This window comes from Xyrauchen texanus, chromosome 19, assembly GCF_025860055.1.
Source record: "Xyrauchen texanus isolate HMW12.3.18 chromosome 19, RBS_HiC_50CHRs, whole genome shotgun sequence".
NCBI classification, from domain to species: Eukaryota; Metazoa; Chordata; class Actinopteri; order Cypriniformes; family Catostomidae; genus Xyrauchen; species Xyrauchen texanus.
In genome coordinates, this window is record NC_068294.1 from 14,297,244 (window position 1) to 14,317,107 (window position 19,864).

Sequence of the window (19,864 nt, forward strand, 5' to 3'; positions counted from 1 at the left end):
AACCCCTCCCTAGAGCATCGCCTTCACCCTCCCCGCCCACTCGGGACGCGCAGTTGCCACCGAGCGGCTGCTCTGCTGCCATCTCGGACGAAGAAGCGGAGGATAAGGGCTGTTCCATCATGGCTTCGGACAGCGAGGAGTGGTCAGGCTCACACGCCTCCTCCTCGGCCCAGGAATCCAGCAGGACCCGCGCCGGAGTCGAAGGGGAACTAACGCGCCTCCTCACACAGGCCGTCGACCGCCTCGGGCTCGAGTGGCGCCTATACCGCCGCCGGCCAAGCCGCATCTGCTCTGCATTCCATGGCTGTCTTACAGACAGAGGCTGTTTCAGATCTGAATCTCTTTCTGCCTCGTCGCGCTAGCTCCTCTGCAGGCCGCCCACGTGACCAGCCTCCTGCACGAGCCTCTTCACAGTGCCCAGCTCAACAAGCCAGACTTCTCAGCGTCGACAGGGCGGCCGCCCTCGATCGCGCTCAGACAGCCGCCCCCCTGCGGGCTTCGGCCTAAGATTGTACTGAAACCTGAGCAACCGAAGTCCTCCTAGCGTTGTTGAGAAAGCGACGGCTCAGTCCGCCACGGCCGGACCACCGTCAAAGCTTCGCCCCTGTCAGTCCCTTCTCTCAGGCTACTGCAGTGGTGGATTCAGCAGCCAACAAGCCGGTGATACTACCCGTTTGCCTGCACTCAAGCGCCGTTTTCACGGCGACCCAAAGAAATCTTGTAAAGAGTAAACATGCCTTAAGTGTAGAAAATGTGCCCACAATCCAGTGCTCACCCCTACACACAAGCATTACACATCCCGTGTCCCTATCAGAGCACACTCACATAAGCGGTTACGACCGGCTCGAGTGTTAGAGTTAATAACGCGCCCACGAGCCCGTCGTGCGCTCCCTCCTCTGCCCGCTCTGTCACACGGCCAGCTGTATGTAAGTCCCGTACGCCCCTTGTCAGTCCCTTCTCTCAGGCTACTGCAGTGGTGGATTCAGCAGCCAACAAGCCGGTGATATTACCCGCTTGCCTGCACTCAAACGCCGTTTCCACGGCGACCCAAAATAAAGCCTTATGTGTAGAAAATGTGCCCACGATTCAGTGTTCACCCCTACACACAAGCATTACATGTCCGTGTCCCTATCAGAGCACACTCACATAAAGCGGTTACGACCGGCTCGAGTGTTAGGGTTAATAAACACACCCACGAATCGTGCGTCGCCCATTCTCTGGCCGCTCTGTCACCACGACCAGCCTTATGTGTAGAAAATGTGCCCACGATCTAGTGTTCACCTCTACACACAAGCATTACACGTTCCGTGTCCCCATCAGAGCACACTCAAAAGCGGTTCACGAACCACTTTCGAGTGTTAGAGTCAATAAATGCGCTCACGAATACGTCGCGGCGCCCATTCTCTGCCGGCTCTGTCACACGGCCAGCAAACACTTCTCTGTATGTAAGTTCCGTGCCCGTGGCTATGCTTGCGCATCACTTAACAGGCGTGACTCTTTCCCCATTCACCTCAATCGGAAGTCACTCACAGAACAGCCTGTCCATGCTGTCTGCGAGCAGTCCAGCATAAGCACAGTAAGCGGCTCACACATTCTGTTCAGCGGCTGTGTGCGGCTAATCAGAGCGATTTGGCCATTCACCCTCTAACATTACGCTTCAAAGCGTGGGAAGATATTACAGGGATATCCGAATGGGTGTTAAGCACAATAAAACAGGGCTATTTGCTACAGTTCGATCGCCGTCCTCCTTGCTTCAGAGCTGGCTCGAAACTACTTTGAACACGGAAGCTTAGCGTGCATGCTTCGTTCAGAAATAGCAAACCTTCTGTGCAAAAGGGCCATAGAGAGTGCCGCCTCCCTGAGCGAGTCGGGGTTTTACAGCCGTTATTTTCTTGTCCCCAAGAAAGGCGGCGACCTCAGACCAATATTAGATCTCAGGGTTTTTGAACAAAGCGCTTGCAAAAGACCGTTCAAAATGCTTACAACCAGCAAACTCCTCGCGCGTAATGCGCCAGAGGACTGGTTTATTTCTCTCGATCTGAAAAATGCATACTTTCAGATTCAGATAAATCCCGTCACAGGCCATTCTTGAGATTAGCCTCGGCGGCCAGGTTTATCAATACACCGTCCTTCCGTTCGGCCTGTCCTTAGCACCCGTACTTTCCACGAAGTGCATGGGCCTGGCGCTTCGCACCCCTCTTGAGTCAGGGTTTCGCGAATTCTGAACTATTTGGACGATTGGCTGATTTTGGCACAATCACATACGGAGCTTCTGTCTCACAGGACAGTTCTCCTCAGTCATCTGAACAGTTTGGGCCTTGCAGTCAATTGGACCAAGAGCTCACTACAGCCCAGTCAGGCAATTTCCTTCCTTGGAATAGAACTAGACTCAGTGGCAATGACGGCTCAGCTTATCTACACAGCGCGCGCGTGTGCAGCGACTAGCGGCGTCATTTCAGATGAACAGCCTCACACCTCTGAAGAAATTTCAGAGAGTGCTAGGCTACATGGCCTCAGCCGCAGCAGTACTTCAGCTGGGTTTACTGCACATCGCCCGCTTCAGCATTGGCTAAACACCACGGCGTCTCGCCGGGCTTGGGCCACAGGCCGCCAGCCCATCAAGGTGACTCAGACCTGTATTTCAGCTCTGCAGCCCTGGACAGTGGCCGAATGGTATCAGCGGGGAGTGACAATGGGAGCTGTATCTCGCCGAAAAGTCATCTCGACAGGCGCGTCCAACACGGGTTGGGCGCGGTCTCGCGAGGGCTCTCGGTTTTAGGCCTATGGTCAGTTCAGGAAAAGCTCCTTCACATAAATTGTCTGGAAATGATAGCGGATTCGAATGCGGCTGCGTGCGCTTTCTCCCGGTCATTCAGGGTCACCACGTCCTGGTCCGTTCGGACAACAGATCTGTGGTATCCTACCTAAACCGTCAGGGCGGTGTCAGATCCAGGAACCTCTTCCATCTGGCGAAGCGCATACTGAGTTGGTCCCAGTGCCACCTGCGCTCGCTGAGGCGGCGCGCGTGCCAGGCCACCTGAGCGGCGGCCCGGACAGACTGTCCAGAGACAATATTCCCCCAGGGGAATGGTCCCTGCAGCTCAAACAGTCCAGGCGTTATGGCACCTATTCGGCAGAGCGGAGATAGACCTCTTTGCGTCAAAGAGAACTCTCACTGCCCAATATTTTTCTCAGCGAGGGCGTGCTGGCCCAGGACTGGCCCAGGCGCCCGCTTTACGCCTTCCCTCCCGTCTCGCTATTGCCACAGGTAATGCAGAGGATCAGGAAGCAGCGTCACTTTCGGTGCTCCTCATAGCCCGCGTTGGGAGAATCAGACATGGTTCCGGAGCTTACGCAGCTGTCACTGACAGCGCCGTGGCCCATCCCAGTGAGAGCAGATTTCCTCTCTCAAGCTCGCGGCACAATTTGGCATCCCCACCCAGGCTGGGGCTGCATGCGTGGGTGATCAGCGACTACCCGTCGCTCTGCCAGAAGGAGTAATAAACACCATCATACGCGCTAGAGCCCTTCCACGAGAAGACTCTATGCGTCAAAATGGTCTGTGTTCTCAAAATGGTGCACCGACCGAGACCTGGACCCAGCGGACATGTGGGGTGTAGGTACGCTGCTCGTATTTCTACAAGAGCTGCTGGATAAGGGCAGATCCCCATCCACGCTCAAAGTGTATGTGGCGGCGTTGTGGCATTAGCTGAACCCCTGCGGCCAGTCATGGGGTAAAAGCGAGCTGGTCATCCGCTTCCTCAGGGGAGCTAGAAGGATGAACCCCCGCGCCCCCATCGGTTCCTATCTGGGATCTTTCTATAGTTCTCGAAACTATGAAAGCCCCCCTTCGAACCACTTCAATCCGTGGATTTGAAATACCTTTCACTCAAAACCGTTTTTCTGACTGCCCTGTCATCAGTCAAGCGTGTGGGAGACCTTCACGCGCTGTCTGTCAGCTGCGTGTCTTGAGTTTGGACCAAGTGACTCCAAGGTCATTTTAAAGCCTAGACACGGCTATGTTCCCAAGGTGATCGGTACTCCTTTCAGAGCACAGGTCATTTCCCTATCGGCGCTGCCAGCATCCGTTAGCGACGCGGCGCCAATCTCCTTTGCCCGGTCAGAGCACTGAGATTGTATACTGCGCGCTCCGCCGCTTTCAGACGCTCTGAGCAGCTCTTCGTTTCGTTAGGGCGCACCAAAGGTCTCCTCTGCAGGCCGCCCACGTGACCAGCCTCCTGCATGAGCCTCTTCACAGCGCCCAGCTCAACAAGCCAGACTTCTCAGCGTCGACAGGGCGGCCGCCCTCGATCAGCGCTCAGACAGCCGCCCCCTGCGGGCCTCGGCCTAAGATTGTACTGAAACCTGAGCAACCGAAGTCCTCCTAAGCGTTGTTGAGAAAACGGCGGCTCAGTCCCGCCCACGGCCGGACCACCGTCAAAGCTTAGCCCCTGTCAGTCCCCTTCTTTCAGGCTACTGCAGTGGTGGATTCAGCAGCCAACAAGCCGGTGATACTACCCGTTTGCCTGCACTCAAAGCGCCGTTTTCACGGCGACCCAAAGAAATCTTGTAAAGAGTAAACATGCCTTATGTGTAGAAAATGTGCCCACAATCCAGTGCTCACCCCTACACACAAGCATTACACATCCCGTGTCCCTATCAGAGCACACTCACATAAGCGGTTACGACCGGCTCGAGTGTTAGAGTTAATAAGCGCGCCCACGAGCCCGTCGCGTGCCCCTCCTCTGCCCGCTCTGTCACCACGGCCAGCTGTATGTAAGTCCCGTTAGCCCCTTGTCAGTCCCCTTCTCTCAGGCTACTGCAGTGGTGGATTCAGCAGCCAACAAGCCGGTGATATTACCGGCTTGCCTGCACTCAAACGCCGTTTCCACGGCGCCCAAAATAAAGCCTTATGTGTAGAAAATGTGCCCACGATTCAGTGTTCACCCCTACACACAAGCATTACACGTCCCGTGTCCCTATCAGAGCACACTCACATAAAGCGGTTACGACCGCTCGAGTGTTAGGGTTAATAACGCACCTACGAATCCGTCGTGCGCCCATTCTCTGGCCGCTCTGTCACACGACCAGCCTTATGTGTAGAAAATGTGCCCACGATCTAGTGTTCACCTCTACACACAAGCATTACACGTTCCGTGTCCCCATCAGAGCACACTCAAAAGCGGTTACTGAACCACTCGAGTGTTAGAGTCAATAAATGCGCTCACGAATACGTCGCGCGCCCATTCTCTGCCCGCTCTGTCACACGGCCAGCAAACACTTCTCTGTATGTAAGTTCCGTGCCCGTGGCTATGCTTGCGCATCACTTAACAGGCGTGACTCTTTCCCCATTCACCTCAATCGGAAGTCACTCACAGAACAGCCTGTCCATGCTGTCTGCGAGCAGTCCAGCATAAGCACAGTAAGCGGCTCACACATTCTGTTCAGCGGCTGTGTGCAGCAATTAGAGCGATTTGGCCATTCACCCTCTAACATTACGCTTCAAAGCGTGGGAAGATATTACAGGGATATCCGAATGGGTGTTAAGCACAATAAAACAGGGCTATTTGCTACAGTTCGATAGCCGTCCTCCTTGCTTCAGAGCGCGGCTCGAAACTACTTTGAACACGGAAGCAGCGTGCATGCTTCGTTCAGAAATAGCAAACCTTCTGTGCAAAAGGGCCATAGAGAGAGTGCCGCCTCCCTGAGCGAGTCGGGGTTTTACAGCCGTTATTTTCTTGTCCCCAAGAAAGACGGCGGCCTCAGACCAATATTAGATCTCAGGGTTTTGAACAAAGCGCTTGCAAAAGACCGTTCAAAATGCTTACAACCAGCAAACTCCTCGCGCATGTGCGCCAGGGGACTGGTTTATTTCTCTCGATCTGAAAATGCATACTTTCAGATTCAGATAAATCCCGTCACAGGCCATTCTTGAGATTCGCCTTCGACGGCCAGGTTTATCAATACACCGTCCTTCCGTTCGGCCTGTCCTTAGCACCCCGTACTTTCACGAAGTGCATGGACGCGGCGCTCGCACCCCTGCGGAGTCAGGGTTTGCGAATTCTGAACTATTTGGACGATTGGCTGATTTTGGCACAATCACATACGGAGCTTCTGTCTCACAGGACAGTTCTCCTCAGTCATCTGAACAGTTTGGGCCTTGCAGTCAATTGGACCAAGAGCTCACTACAGCCCAGTCAGGCAATTTCCTTCCTTGGAATAGAACTAGACTCAGTGGCAATGACGGCTCGCTTATCTACACAGCGCGCGCCGTGTGCAGCGACTAGCCGCGTCATTTCAGATGAACAGCCTCACACCTCTGAAGAAATTTCAGAGAGTGCTAGGCTACATGGCCTCAGCCGCAGCAGTACTTCAGCTGGGTTTACTGCACATGCGCCCGCTTCAGCATTGGCTAAACACCCGCGCGTCTCGCCGGGCTTGGGCCACAGGCCGCCAGCCCATCAAGGTGACTCAGACCTGTATTTCAGCTCTGCAGCCCTGGACAGTGGCCGAATGGTATCAGCAGGGAGTGACAATGGGAGCTGTATCTCGCCGAAAAGTCATCTCGACAGACGCGTCCAACACGGGTTGGGGCGCGGTCTGCGAGGGCTCTCCGGTTTTCGGCCTATGGTCAGTTCAGGAAAAGCTCCTTCACATAAATTGTCTGGAAATGATAGCGGTCGAGTACGCGCTCGTGCGCTTTCTCCCGGTCATTCAGGGTCACCACGTCCTGGTCCGTTCGGACAACAGATCTGTGGTATCCTACCTAAACCGTCAGGGCGGTGTCAGATCCAGGAACCTCTTCCATCTGACGAAACGCATACTGAGTTGGTCCCAGTGCCACCTGCGCTCGCTGAGGGCGACGCACGTGCCAGGCCACCTGAACGACGGCCCGGACAGACTGTCCAGAGACAATATTCCCCCAGGGGAATGGTCCCTGCACGCTCAAACAGTCCAGACGTTATGGCACCTATTCGGCAGAGCGGAGATAGACCTCTTTGCGTCCAAAGAGAACTCTCACTGCCCAATATTTTTCTCGAAAGCGAGGACGTGCTGGCCCAGGACTGGCCCAGACGCCCGCTTTACGCCTTCCCTCCCGTCTCGCTATTGCCACAGGTAATGCAGAGGATCAGGGAAACGCGTCACTCGGTGCTCCTCATAGCCCCGCGTTGGGAGAATCAGACATGGTTCCCGGAGCTTACGCAGCTGTCACTGACAGCGCCGTGGCCCATCCCAGTGAGAGCAGATTTCCTCTCTCAAGCTCGCGGCACAATTTGGCATCCCCACCCAGAGCGCTGGGCGCTGCATGCGTGGGTGATCAACGACTACCCGTCGCTCTGCCAGAAGGAGTAATAAACACCATCATACACGCTAGAGCCCCTTCCACGAGAAGACTCTATGCGTCAAAATGGTCTGTGTTCTCAAAATGGTGCACCGACCGAGACCTGGACCCGCGGACATGTGGGGTGTCGTCGCTGCTCGTATTTCTACAAGAGCTGCTGGATAAGGGCAGATCCCCATCCACGCTCAAAGTGTATGTGGCGGCCGTTGTGGCGTTCGCTGAACCCCTGCACGGCCAGTCATGGGGTAAAAACGAGCTGGTCATCCGCTTCCTCAGGGGAGCTAGAAGGATGAACCCCCCGCACCCCCATCGGTTCCTATCTGGGATCTTTCTATAGTTCTCGAAACTATGAAAGCCCCCCCTTTCGAACCACTTCAATCCGTGGATTTGAAATACCTTTCACTCAAAACCGTTTTTCTGACTGCCCTGTCATCAGTCAAACGTGTGGGAGACCTTCACGCGCTGTCTGTCAGCGCTGCGTGTCTTGAGTTTGGACCAAGTGACTCCAAGGTCATTTTAAAGCCTAGACACGGCTATGTTCCCAAGGTGATCGGTACTCCTTTCAGAGCACAGGTCATTTCCCTATCGGCGCTGCCAGCACCTGTTAGCGAACGCGACGCCAATCTCCTTTGCCCGGTCAGAGCACTGAGATTGTATACTGCGCGCTCCGCCGCTTTCAGACGCTCTGAGCAGCTTTTCGTTTCGTTCGGAGGGCGCACCAAAGGTCTCGCCGCCTCGAAACAGACACTATCTAGATGGATAGTGGACGCTATTGCTGCTACATACGCGTCAAAAGACCTGCCATGCCCGTTGGGCATTAGGGCTCACTCCACTAGAGGCATGGCATCCTCGTGGGCATGGTCCAGCGGGATTTCCATTCACGACATATGTGTGGCAGCGGGATGGACTTCCCCCTCCACCTTTGTCAGATTTTACAATATGGAAGTGCCCGCTCTGCAGGCAAAACTACTAGCGGTTTAATACGCTACAGCTCCCCTGGTGAGCTGCACTGATGGGACACATTCCACACAGACCGGCACCGCCGCTCTGTCGTTCCCTTCCCACTATGTGCTTATGTATTACACAATCAATGGCCCGCATTCTTGCCGGCCAAATATTATTTCCCCACTCATAAGGGCTCCCACGGGTCCCCCCTTAATTCCCTGGGGCTCATACAGTGGATGCTTGGCACGCACGGCGTTGACAATGGGTTCCCGTAGCGTAAGCTAGCTTACGCAATACGAGAGAACCTCTCGTAAGAGAACGTATCGGTTACCTAACGTAACCTTGGTTCTCTCTAGATGAGGGAACGAGTATTGCGTAGCCGGTCGTGCTCGCGCCACGAGGCGACTTTTCGCTTCAGTCAATGAAAACCAGGGTTCCAGCCTACGAACTACGCTTATATGCACTCTAGTCACGCCCATTTTGGCGGGCTTTGTTGCAGTGAGCGCGGACGCCACTCATTGGATGCGAGTTCGCCCAAGCTCGTCTATAGGCTGCAGCAGTTGCCGCAGAGCAACCTATGAGCTCGCTAGCTAGCCCGCTCAAGGTCTGCAGCTGCCGCACTGCGTTGACAATGGATACAAAAATTAAGGATAATTTTTTGGCTTCAATATCTCAGAAAAGATGAATCTTTCCCGTAGCGTAAGCTAGCTTACGCAATACTCGTTCCCTCATCTAGAGAGAACCAAGGTTACGTTAGGTAACCGATACGATTTAGTCCACCGAGGACAAACCCGTCAAATTGTCATATCTTTTTATAATACCTTATGTATATTCAAAAATTGGTGATATCTTGTGCATTTGTTACAAGTTGCACTAAAAAAACTAAAAATAAATAAAAACTCTGCAATATCTTTCAATTATTTAGATCCGACCTTGTTGCACTCTGGTAACTTTTCCTCTCTAATATAAATCTATGCACCATCTGGGTCCCAGATATTGCATAGTTGAAACCCAGTGAGACTGGAACTGGTTGTTTTCACCAGCTCTGGTATCTTGGTGAATAGGCTGAGATTAGCCCCACTATAAATGTCTCTGTGTGGAAATAAATCAACACTCAAAGACATTAAAAACATTCTCAACTGTTTTCTCTTTTACACATTCATAACAGATTCATAAGTACTGAGGAGCTGATGTACTTGTCATTTTACTTTGTCTCGAAGTTTTTCCCTGTATATCTTTATGGCGAAATATGACTGTGTTTGACTCTGAAGTCTTGTTCTGAGCACATTAGTTATCATACATGTCATGGATCTACTGTAATCAGCACCTAAGGGCTGACACTCAGTTATGAGACCAGCTGGGAGAATGTCAGTCTGATAACTGGAGCTTAGTTATTGCTCTGTCATGGCTTTGCTACTGGTGTTAGGTACAGAATAGATATCTTACAAACACCATTTCACTTGATCTCTTCAGGTTAAGAGTTTTTTCCTCAAGAGAATTGGTTTAGTCTGTTTTCTCTGCTGTTAGCTTTTTGTTTGCTCTCCTTTTTTATTTTTACTTCTTCTGTACTGTTATCTCAGTTCAGACATTGATTATTTTTCTATCCCTTTTATTTCCCATCCCTGGGGCTCAGTTAAGTATTCTCACGTTACCTTTAATTTGGATGAGAAATCCATGGTTACTTCGCACAGTCAGATAATAGGATTGGCAACTTTTATATTTACTTTGTATTTTACTGTTCTATTCACTTGAATTTTGCTGTTCATACAAAAGCTTACAAGAGCATATGAACAAATAAACAAGGAAAAACACTTTTTGTTCTTGTGAAATCCATAAATAAAGCCTGTTATCATAGTGATAGTGACTAAGGTCAATAAAAAAAGTGTGACAGAAAGAACGCAGGAAATCCTCATAAAAAACATGTTAAATTGAGGCACAATCTTAATTAACCAACAGCTGCTATGAAAGGCTTTTTTTTTTTTTTTTAATGCAATCGTTTAGACAGCAGAAGCTAATCAAACTCACCCTCAAAGTTTTGGTGAGAGTACTGAAATTTTAAAGTGTCACTTCAATTGTAGAAAGATTTTTTTTTCTTTTTAATAACTGAACTGTTTGTGAATAGAAGCATATTTAGCACTCTAAAACAGTACTGAAAACCATATTCTGATGCTGTCTGAATGTAGCTGATGGTGGGCAGATGAAAGCAGGGCACCTTACTTTTACTCAACCCTTCATCAGAATCAAGCTTGCTTTCTCTCTTTCTTCTTCTCTCTTTGAAAATCTTACTCATCAATAACAAGTTGTTGGGACTGAATTACTCATTTGTCTTTGATGTCACAGTGTGTGCATACCAACGACAAACTCTCTTGGCTTCTATCCACCCTGCCTGCGAAAGGCAATTTCCTCTTTTTACTAGAACAACCTGCAGTGAGAAGGTCTTCATTATGTGGTACTTGATGAAAAGAGGTCATCATTTATTTAGACACATTTAAAAAGGTCTTGAACTCTCTCTAAATCTTTTGTTGTTTTTTCAAGCATTCATAAATAGTGCACCTTAAAGCAGAGGTGGGAGCAAGTCATACATGTTCAAGTCACAAACAAGTCTTTACCATCAAGTCTTGAGTCAAGTCTCAAGTGCAGTGCAGACAAATCAAGCAAGTCAAGTCGAGTCCTGATGAGTTTCAAGTCGAGTCAAGCCACAGTACTAAAATAAAAAGGTTAATTTTTTAAATAAATATTTATTTACTTATACACATATCTTTACATGATTTTTTTCTATGAATTATAACACAAGTAATGTGTTATAATATATATATATATATTAGTAAATTGTGCTAATGAACATGCATGGTATCTTTATCGTGGGCACTTAAAAATAACTATTTTAACTAATAACTATGAGAGCACTTGAACCATTCTGTATATTTTATACTACTTGTCACATTTTAAATAAAGTGTTGTGACTGCAAATCTGCCTGTTATGTTTTTATATTGGCAATAAATGATTATGGTATATTGTTGACTGTTGAGAAGGTTTAGAAAAGGCACACACACACATTTAGAGGCAATGCCGGGTAATTTCAAACTTGTCACGCTACAAAACATGAGATTAATCAGGAATCATTTGAATTTACTGACAACCCTCAAACATTTGAACAGTAATTTTACATATGAATCTTTCTAGATAATGAAATGATAACGAAATAATTTACTTACCTTTCCTTGTAGTTTTTGAAATGTCTAATGAAATTGGTGGTTGTGGTGGTTGTATTGGATATTTTTGTGTTGCATATTTTCATACTTTTTTATTCACACGGTCCAATTCTAAATCTTTATATCCAAAGGACATTATTTTGGGAACTCGACAATCATCTGTCATTTTGGCGCATTGTAAGCGCAGCGATAACTGTGCAGATGCAGATCAGTGGTGCTGGCAGACTTACATTTTTGCATATGAATTAATTGATGTCGCAATATTTTTTAAACACACTTCATTACTGTTAATAATATCTTATTGAAAATTATAATAATAAAAAATATTACATTCTTTGTTGAGTCATGTCAAGTCAAGTCTCAAGTCACTGGTTCACAAGTCAAAGTCAAAGTAATTTTCTTCATTTAATCAAGCAAGTCACAAGTCCTTAAATTTGTGACTCAAGTCAGACTCAATTCATGTAACTCGAGTCCCCCAACTCTTCCTTAACGACATGAAGATCAAAAGATAATACAATCAAAAGTTTATACACTAGGGTTGCACAACTAATTGAACATGTAAGGATTACAGCTGCCATGATTAACTAATCATAAAAAGTGTTGATTCCATTTACAGTTGGTCTACTTCCATTGCATCAACATTTTCCATTTACAACTTGCTTATTTGCAGTGTGTGAGCATTGTAGCCAATAACAGGTGTGTCCAATCTGAAATGTTTAAATTAGACTATAAACCAAATAATTTGTTTTAGTTTTACAAAAAAAAGTTTTAGAATTTTATTTCTGTTTGCAGTATACACAAATGAGTGCCAAGGAACATCACCTGACATTAAAAAAGAAGCTTTAGCACCAAAGCAAAAAGCATCTTCAGTAATTTGGAATTATTTGGGATTCACTAGATGTCTCACAGCTCGCTTGCCATGTAGACAGTGTAACAACAACTATACTCTCTAAGCAAATTGCGTGACAAAACTAGAATTTTCCAATTCTATTAAATTGATAATTTAGGCTGCATCATTTGGTTTACTGATGTAAAGATGAAGCTACTGTTTACAAACAAACACACTGCACAGTCACTTCCCAGTTCTTTTGGCACCCAGAAAAGAGCTGCATTCAATGGCCGATTTGCAAAAATTGTGCTTAAAGTGCACCACAAATTGTGTTGGTGGGGTTGAAACCCTTTAACCCCACAAACCCCTCATTGTTATCGCATCTGCTTAATTGACCTACAGCTGCTTTTGGTATATTTGAAATTTTCACAAAGAAATCATACAAATTACAAACTTTTAATTTCCAAAGTGCAATCGCTGTGACAGAAATGCTGTAAGGTAAAATATCATGTAATGATGAACTTAGATGATCAAAACCCATGGAAGATCTAACGGGAAGAACGGGTCCCTGTCTCCACCATCACAGCACACTTGCTACTGTTTCTGATAGGATCAAATAAAACACATTTCATACTGCTAGAATTATTTCTATGCATTTATTTTGAATGCAGTACGTAACAATTGTTTAATTGCTGTTATAAAGTTTGAACATGATAATATTGAAGTCATATATTATTTACTTTATGTGGGTTAATAATTAAGCAGTAATTAAGGAGTATAATTTATGTATGCCACATTTATCAGGCTTTAGAAGTGTGTTAAGTAAGGATGTACAGTATATTCACCAACCGTACATGTCCGGTATAATCATAAAGGCCTATTGAATCAAGTTAAAAAGGGTTTTTTTTTCTTCTGAAAATTCAGAAAGAACCTACATATTTTCTTTATTGTAAACTATAGTGTGCCAGGGTGGAGGGCGGGGCCGGGTCGTGATTTTACACACCTTTACCTTATCAGGCTAATCAAGCCTCTGAGAGGGATAAAGGCTGACTGTGGACGGTGGTGCAACAGAGAGAGAATGTTTACGGGCAGCTGTCCGTCCCATGTGTTTGTTTGTGTCTTTTGGTTCCAGTTTTACATAAAAATTTTATTAAATTATATGAAATTAAATATATTATATATTCTCGCCTCCTCCTTTCCATTATTCGCTTTACACATAGATATGCCTTTATAATTACTTTTATTAACATCAACAAATATTATTACATTATATATTGCATAAAACATTAAAACTGCAGTGCTGGCCATATCGACCAAATCTGCTGCTCAAAAGAACCCGGAAGCACAGTCTCCTGTGGTGTGATGTCAATAATTTAAACTATACAGCATAGTGTATACAGCACACAATTTATGAAATGATCAGTTGAATTGAGAGGAGCTCACATCTCTCAGTATAATTGATTATAAGGGGAAGTGTGCAGGAGCCTGGACTACGTTTTTTTTTTTACAATCATACATATTTCATCTGAAGCCCAGAATTGCCTGCATATCATCACCTCCTCGGCAGGGTTCCTCAACTACTGCCAGCATTGTCAAAACACACCACAAATACAAAGCAACTTTGTGGTATGATGAAAAGCTCGCCAGATTGTTCTTAACTCCCCTTATTTGCTTTCTTTATTTTAAAAGACCTAATATTACACATTTTTTTGAAAAAGAAAAATGTTCCTGATGTAGTGTAAGTAAAGTTTTTTGTGCCAAATATAAAAGCCATAATGTAGTAATACAATATGTTTATGACCATTTTCCTCCCTTTTTCTTATCTCAACAATTAAACTATGTATTAATTCATTTATTTATTTTACTGCTGTGCCTTTATGACTGCGAAATAATTATTTGCTTGTTCAATTCCATTGTGAGCTGTAGGTCTAGTATAGTTTTTAATTGCCCACTCCTTCCATAGACCTTATTGCAGTAGCTTAGAGAATTACCATCATGTTACATAGTGACAAGTTCATAAATGTGTCACTCAAATGGTTAAAGGGATCATGACATACTCCTTTTTTAGAATTGTATTACCTCCCCTGAGGTCCACTTATAATGTTAGTAAAGTTTTTTTGCACCAATAATTTAGTATTTTCCAACATGTCACTGGCCCTCTTTCTGAAACGCTCAGTTTTGACCTAAGTGTCTCCTTTAAACTTCAACGTAAACATCCACTGTTACGATTGGCAAACACTGTGCAGCCCCTCAAATGCAGCCATTTTTGAAACTCAATCGGGAGAGAATGTACCAGCTCCATTATAAAAACAAAATTTCGGGGTTTACACAGAACACACATCCAACATATTGCATCCAAATATGTTAAACTGTTCACTCAAGCACAGTAGCCCCATAAACTATCAAACAGCCATGACATTTCAAAATTTCATAAATGAAACTGTTTACTTACGGTTCCTTTTCAAATCTTTAATCATATTGTGACTGGTTCACAAGTAATCCATGCTAATATAAGCCGAAAATACATGCAATCCACAAAGAAATGTTAAAATACACACAAACGTAATACGATGGTGACACGCACACGCGCACACACACACACACACATTACATAGTCCTGCACTTACGCATTTAAGAGCCTTCAGTTGTTCTTTTTGAGCAGAGACGCTGATCTTGTCTGTTTACATGCAGGACGACATGCATTTATCTCAGCCAGTGGATGAGTAGTTGAACAGAGCAGAAAAGACACATTTAAAATTTGTGCTTGCTTTATACTACCCTAAAAAGCAGGGCACATTGCCGGAAACTCGTCAAAATGATCAAAGATGTCCATCTAGTGCATGTTTACAAAGACCAACAATTAAAAAATAGCACAGAGAGGAGCAAAAATGTATTCTGAATGTGTTCATACTCAAAAGAGCAAGACACAGAATGGGGTCTCATTTTAAGAGTTGTAACTTGAAATTGTGTCTTTTAAAATCATGCGAGATGCATGATAACGGTCAAAGCAGTTCATTTCATGCATGTTTATGTAGAAAAAAATTTAGGAAGGTGTCATGTGTAAGTCCCCTTTGGTGTACAGTATGAATGTCCCTTGACAGATGAGGCCCATTTCTCTCCTCCTCACCTGTCTGACAGTGTGCCAGTGGGTGGTTCCAATTCTTAGACTTAAATATTGTTGTAAAAGTGGTTGTTGATATCTTACTGTAGAGTCAATATCTTGCTGATGAATTGGTCTTTGTGACATCACAAAATCCAAAAATTTCAAATGAGCCATTTTTGCATTGGACAATCACTGCTTTGTTTATTAGATGTGCAATTGCAAATTCCATGGGTCAAGGTGCAATTGCTTTCAGGATCAGTGAAAACATATGTTAATGGACTGTGGTTAGCCACTGAGCCCCTGTGAATGATCCTGCTAATGATCAAGCACATATTGAATATCACAAGGTACACCGTGTGGTCAGAGTAGTGCAAAGTAGGAGGCTGGAAGCTGCACTTTAGAAACCTTACACAGGTGGTAATGTGGCAAAGGTCTGTTATTTTCTCCACAAAGTGAGAAGAGTCAATTTTGCAAGACATTGTGGTGTGTGAGTGGGCGACTTTGGGTCTCAGAAAGGAAGAGGAGACAAGGATGATGAGCCAAGACGTGCAAGATGGCCTGTGGACAGTTTGTTGTTACCTTTGTTGTTACCAGCCACGTGGCCATCAACACATTCAGTGTTATTTATTTATTTACTTGTTCATTTATCTATTCGTTCATTTATCTATTTTATGCAGTTATTTATAATGGTTGATTAATAAATAATATACCTGAAATGTAGCTGGTATTAAATTCTTACGGCTTCTGACAATGCCCGTAGTGCTCTACGATTACTCCAGAGCACTTGTAAATCTATGACCATTTTCAAGTACTACAAAAGATATGATGGCTTTGGGAAATTGGATGGATTCTATGGTGCAATCTACTTAGACTTACAGTGCTTTTGGGAAACAAAGCCATGATCAGGTACCTTGTAAAAGAAATAAACTTCAGTAACTCTTCTAACACTGGAATCATTCAGATGGCTATGCTGAGTGGAAGATGATACACAGCCAGGAACAGCACGAGGTTTGATAGACTTTCCAACATTTTATTCTTCATTAGTTATTGTGGTATTCTGAATAATACTATATATCCTGCTTTCCACTGGCGACCTGTCCAGGGTGTCCCCCGCCTTTCGCCCAATGTTAGCTGGGATAGGCTCCAGCCCCCCGCGACCCTGTACACAGGATAAGCGGTTGACGATGGATGGATGGATGGATCCTGCTTTCCTCATAATGCTTTCCTCATAATGCTTCACCTGGATGAACCAAGTTTCTGAACACCGAATAGGCATCATTGATGTGCAAAAGTGGGTAGTAATGTGTGCATATGTTCTGATGTATTCATATGTCAGAAGGTTGCAGCTATAAGGGATGAGTCATTTGTGCAGCAAAGTTTCAATAAATATTCTTTTTTCACTAGAGAATAAGTTTTGAGTTCAGAAAGTACAATGTGGTTTCATAGTACAATGAAATCTTTAGTCTCAAAAGATAAAGGAAAATATGATTCATTGATATAAGATTTCTCCCTGTTTGTAAATGAAGCTCATTCCCTAGGTAATTGCATGTATAGAATGAAACTGAAGCAGAAATGGAGAGATGGTTTCACAAGATGTAAAATCAGTCACATTGACAATGTGCTTAAAAAGATGTGTCCCTTTGAGTAACCTTTACTTTGAAAGACAATGTGTGTGTGACACATCATGCAGGAAAAAGAATGCTGCAGAGGTTAACCTTTGAGTGCAATGTTGCTTTGATTGTTGAGACATGACTCTAGAATTGTTCCTAAAGGGCACAAAGCTGATAGGCTGCTGACCTCTGGTTGAAATGTGCACTATGACTGTAGCACACTATTTTCTATCCTGCCTCAGCACTGTAATCCCAGAGCTTAGCATGTCACAAATGTTTATGACTGATTAGCTCTGACAGGTCCGCTGCCCATGGAAAGGAACTGTGTTTAGCCTCCCAAAATACCTGCTAACACACCTTGACCAGAGCAGAGATGGGGACAATCTTCTATTTGATATAACTAATAACTTGATGGCCTTTGGGATGCTTTTACAACTTTTACTTGTTTTGGAATTATGTAAAAACATGCGATTAGGAAACAATTAGGTCAAAACATATTAGATCACTATTAAAAATGCAACTATTTTGCATTTTTCTAGTTTTAAACTTTTTTTCCCATTCAAATTTATACCATCAGCATAATAAATATTGACATGAATTTGAAAATGTTTTAGTATTTGTGTGTCTCCCTTTTGCTTAAATGGGCTGGCATGGACTCCACATGTTTGTGCAAAACCTGATGTTTTATGTTATTCCAGCATGATTTGAGAATTTCCCAATGAGCTTCTTGTGTACTTAAATGGAAGCAAGGAAATCGGACCTTTACACTATTTAGGACGATAAATTGTAACTGATCACACACTGTATTTCCTTAGTATTTCAAAACTAAAATGTGTTTCCTCTTTTTGATGTGTCTGTGCAGGGTTCTTTGGTCAGAATGGTTTCTATGGACCCTGTGAACATAAGTACTGTGGTTTGGGGAAGCACTGTGTGGTTGACAGAGAAACGGGTGAAGGAGAATGCCAATGTCTTGAACGCTGTAAACCACATTACAGACCTGTGTGTGGATCTGATGGCAAACTCTACCAGAACCATTGTGAACTTCACAGAGCATCCTGCATGGCCCATCAGAGAATAACCATCATGCACAGTGAGGAGTGTTTTTACAAAGGTATGGAACCAGCATGATGTTTGCACATCGTGCATTATGGTATAGCGTCCATCATGATCCAACTGCATACTGTCACTAAGACTGATTCCTTTTTTGTTTGTGTATTGTTTGTTAAACCAGTGGTAGGGTTGTGGGCCAAAGGGAAAAACTATGCTAGATTTCAGTAATTAATGCAACTAACAACATAACCGTGCATTTAGGATAGCATATATGAGGGTTTTCAAAGTCTTAAAGGTGTCATGCATTGAATTTGTAATGTATTTTAAAATGTTCACCACTTATAATGTTAGTATGATTTCTTTCTGCAAAAATTGTCAATTTTCTCTCCTGTTATTGGCTCTGATTAAAAAGCTAAATTTTCGGGTCATGTCTCCTTTAAGACTTCAATGTAAACACCCACTGCTATGATTGGGTAATATCTTTGCATATTAAATAAGTGTCAATGCCCCTGCCTTTACATGTGTGGAAATGTTTTGAAATGTTTGGCGTGGTAAGTAATCACTCAAATTTATATTTATTCCTTGTCTATTTGTGTAATAGGTAATACATAATATTCTCATTTAAACAAAGACGTGACATAACTGTTTATTTTGTTACGTAGTTGGGGCATTTTCCAATGGTAAACATTTCTGTGTTCCCTTTACAAATAGCTTCACTTTGATGCTGCGCTGCTAAGCGCTACGGGGAACAACTCTAGCTGTGAACCGAGCTGAAATAGTGTGTGTAACACGTCAATGAACATTGACTGGAATTTATAGCCTCGGCTGATGTAATCATTAGATGCACCTGTGGCCAGGCTATAAATGGATATGTCACCAGGTGTCGAAAGAGATTATTTTTTCAGAGCGATTCTGTTTCTGTGTGTTTCACAAACCCTGCCAAAACTTTCTTTTCTCTGTTAGAAGTTAGAATCAGTTAGGCAGTGTGCAGTGAACGTTGTTCTCTTTTCTCTTCTGTTTAGAAAATATTATATATATATATTTCTAAAAAAGAAAAAAAAAAAAAGAGAGAATGACTGAAAGCCGCAAACGGTGCGTGTTCCTCTCTTCTCGCTCTATAGCTGAAGACGACACACATCAGTTTTTGCTGTTTGTTTGGGGGTAAGAGCAAGCTGCTCTCGCGTTGCAGCAGGGCGGGTGCGAGCACTGTGATTTGCTTTAACAGGCAGAGTGCGTCGTGCTTTCGTGGGGCTCTTGCATGGATTTGGCTGAGGAGCAAGAAACGGGTTGTTCCCTTCCTCTCACTTTCTCCCCAAACCCAGCTGGTCCTTCACATGATCTCGAAGCGCGTTCCGACGCTTCTTCGGATCATGAGGTGGATCGCGATTCTCTTCCCTCCTCGAGCTTTCCGTCCGCTATAGAAAATCTACGGAGCAATTGCTCGATGTTGTTACTCGTGCGGTTGCCAGATTGGACTGGCCACGCGAAAAAGAGACCCCCAAACGCTCCAAATTAGGGGATAGATTTTATCTTCCAGTCGAAGAAAGGGAACGCCTCATGGGTCCCTTCCCTTCTTTGATAACCTCCATGAAGAGCTTTTTCGCTCATGGAGAAACCCTAAAAAAAATATATATTTTATATTACACGGGAAGAAAATAGATATTTTCTTCCCGTGTTCTCATACCCTCGACGTCATTATATTCGACTATCGTGTGTGCTGAGGCACGGGGGTATTCAGTGATGCCGCCGGTCGAAGAGACGCTTGCGGGCTA

At 45.0% G+C, this 19,864-nt stretch overlaps 1 protein-coding gene across 1 annotated transcript in view; it reads left to right on the forward strand.

Annotated features, from left to right (window-relative positions):
• fstl5 (follistatin-like 5) overlaps positions 1 to 19,864 on the forward strand; it is a 246,588-nt gene that overhangs the window by 71,378 nt on the left and 155,346 nt on the right. Inside the window, 1 exon segment of the mRNA XM_052149538.1 lies at positions 17,905 to 18,153. Coding sequence (XP_052005498.1) covers positions 17,905 to 18,153 — 249 coding nt within the window.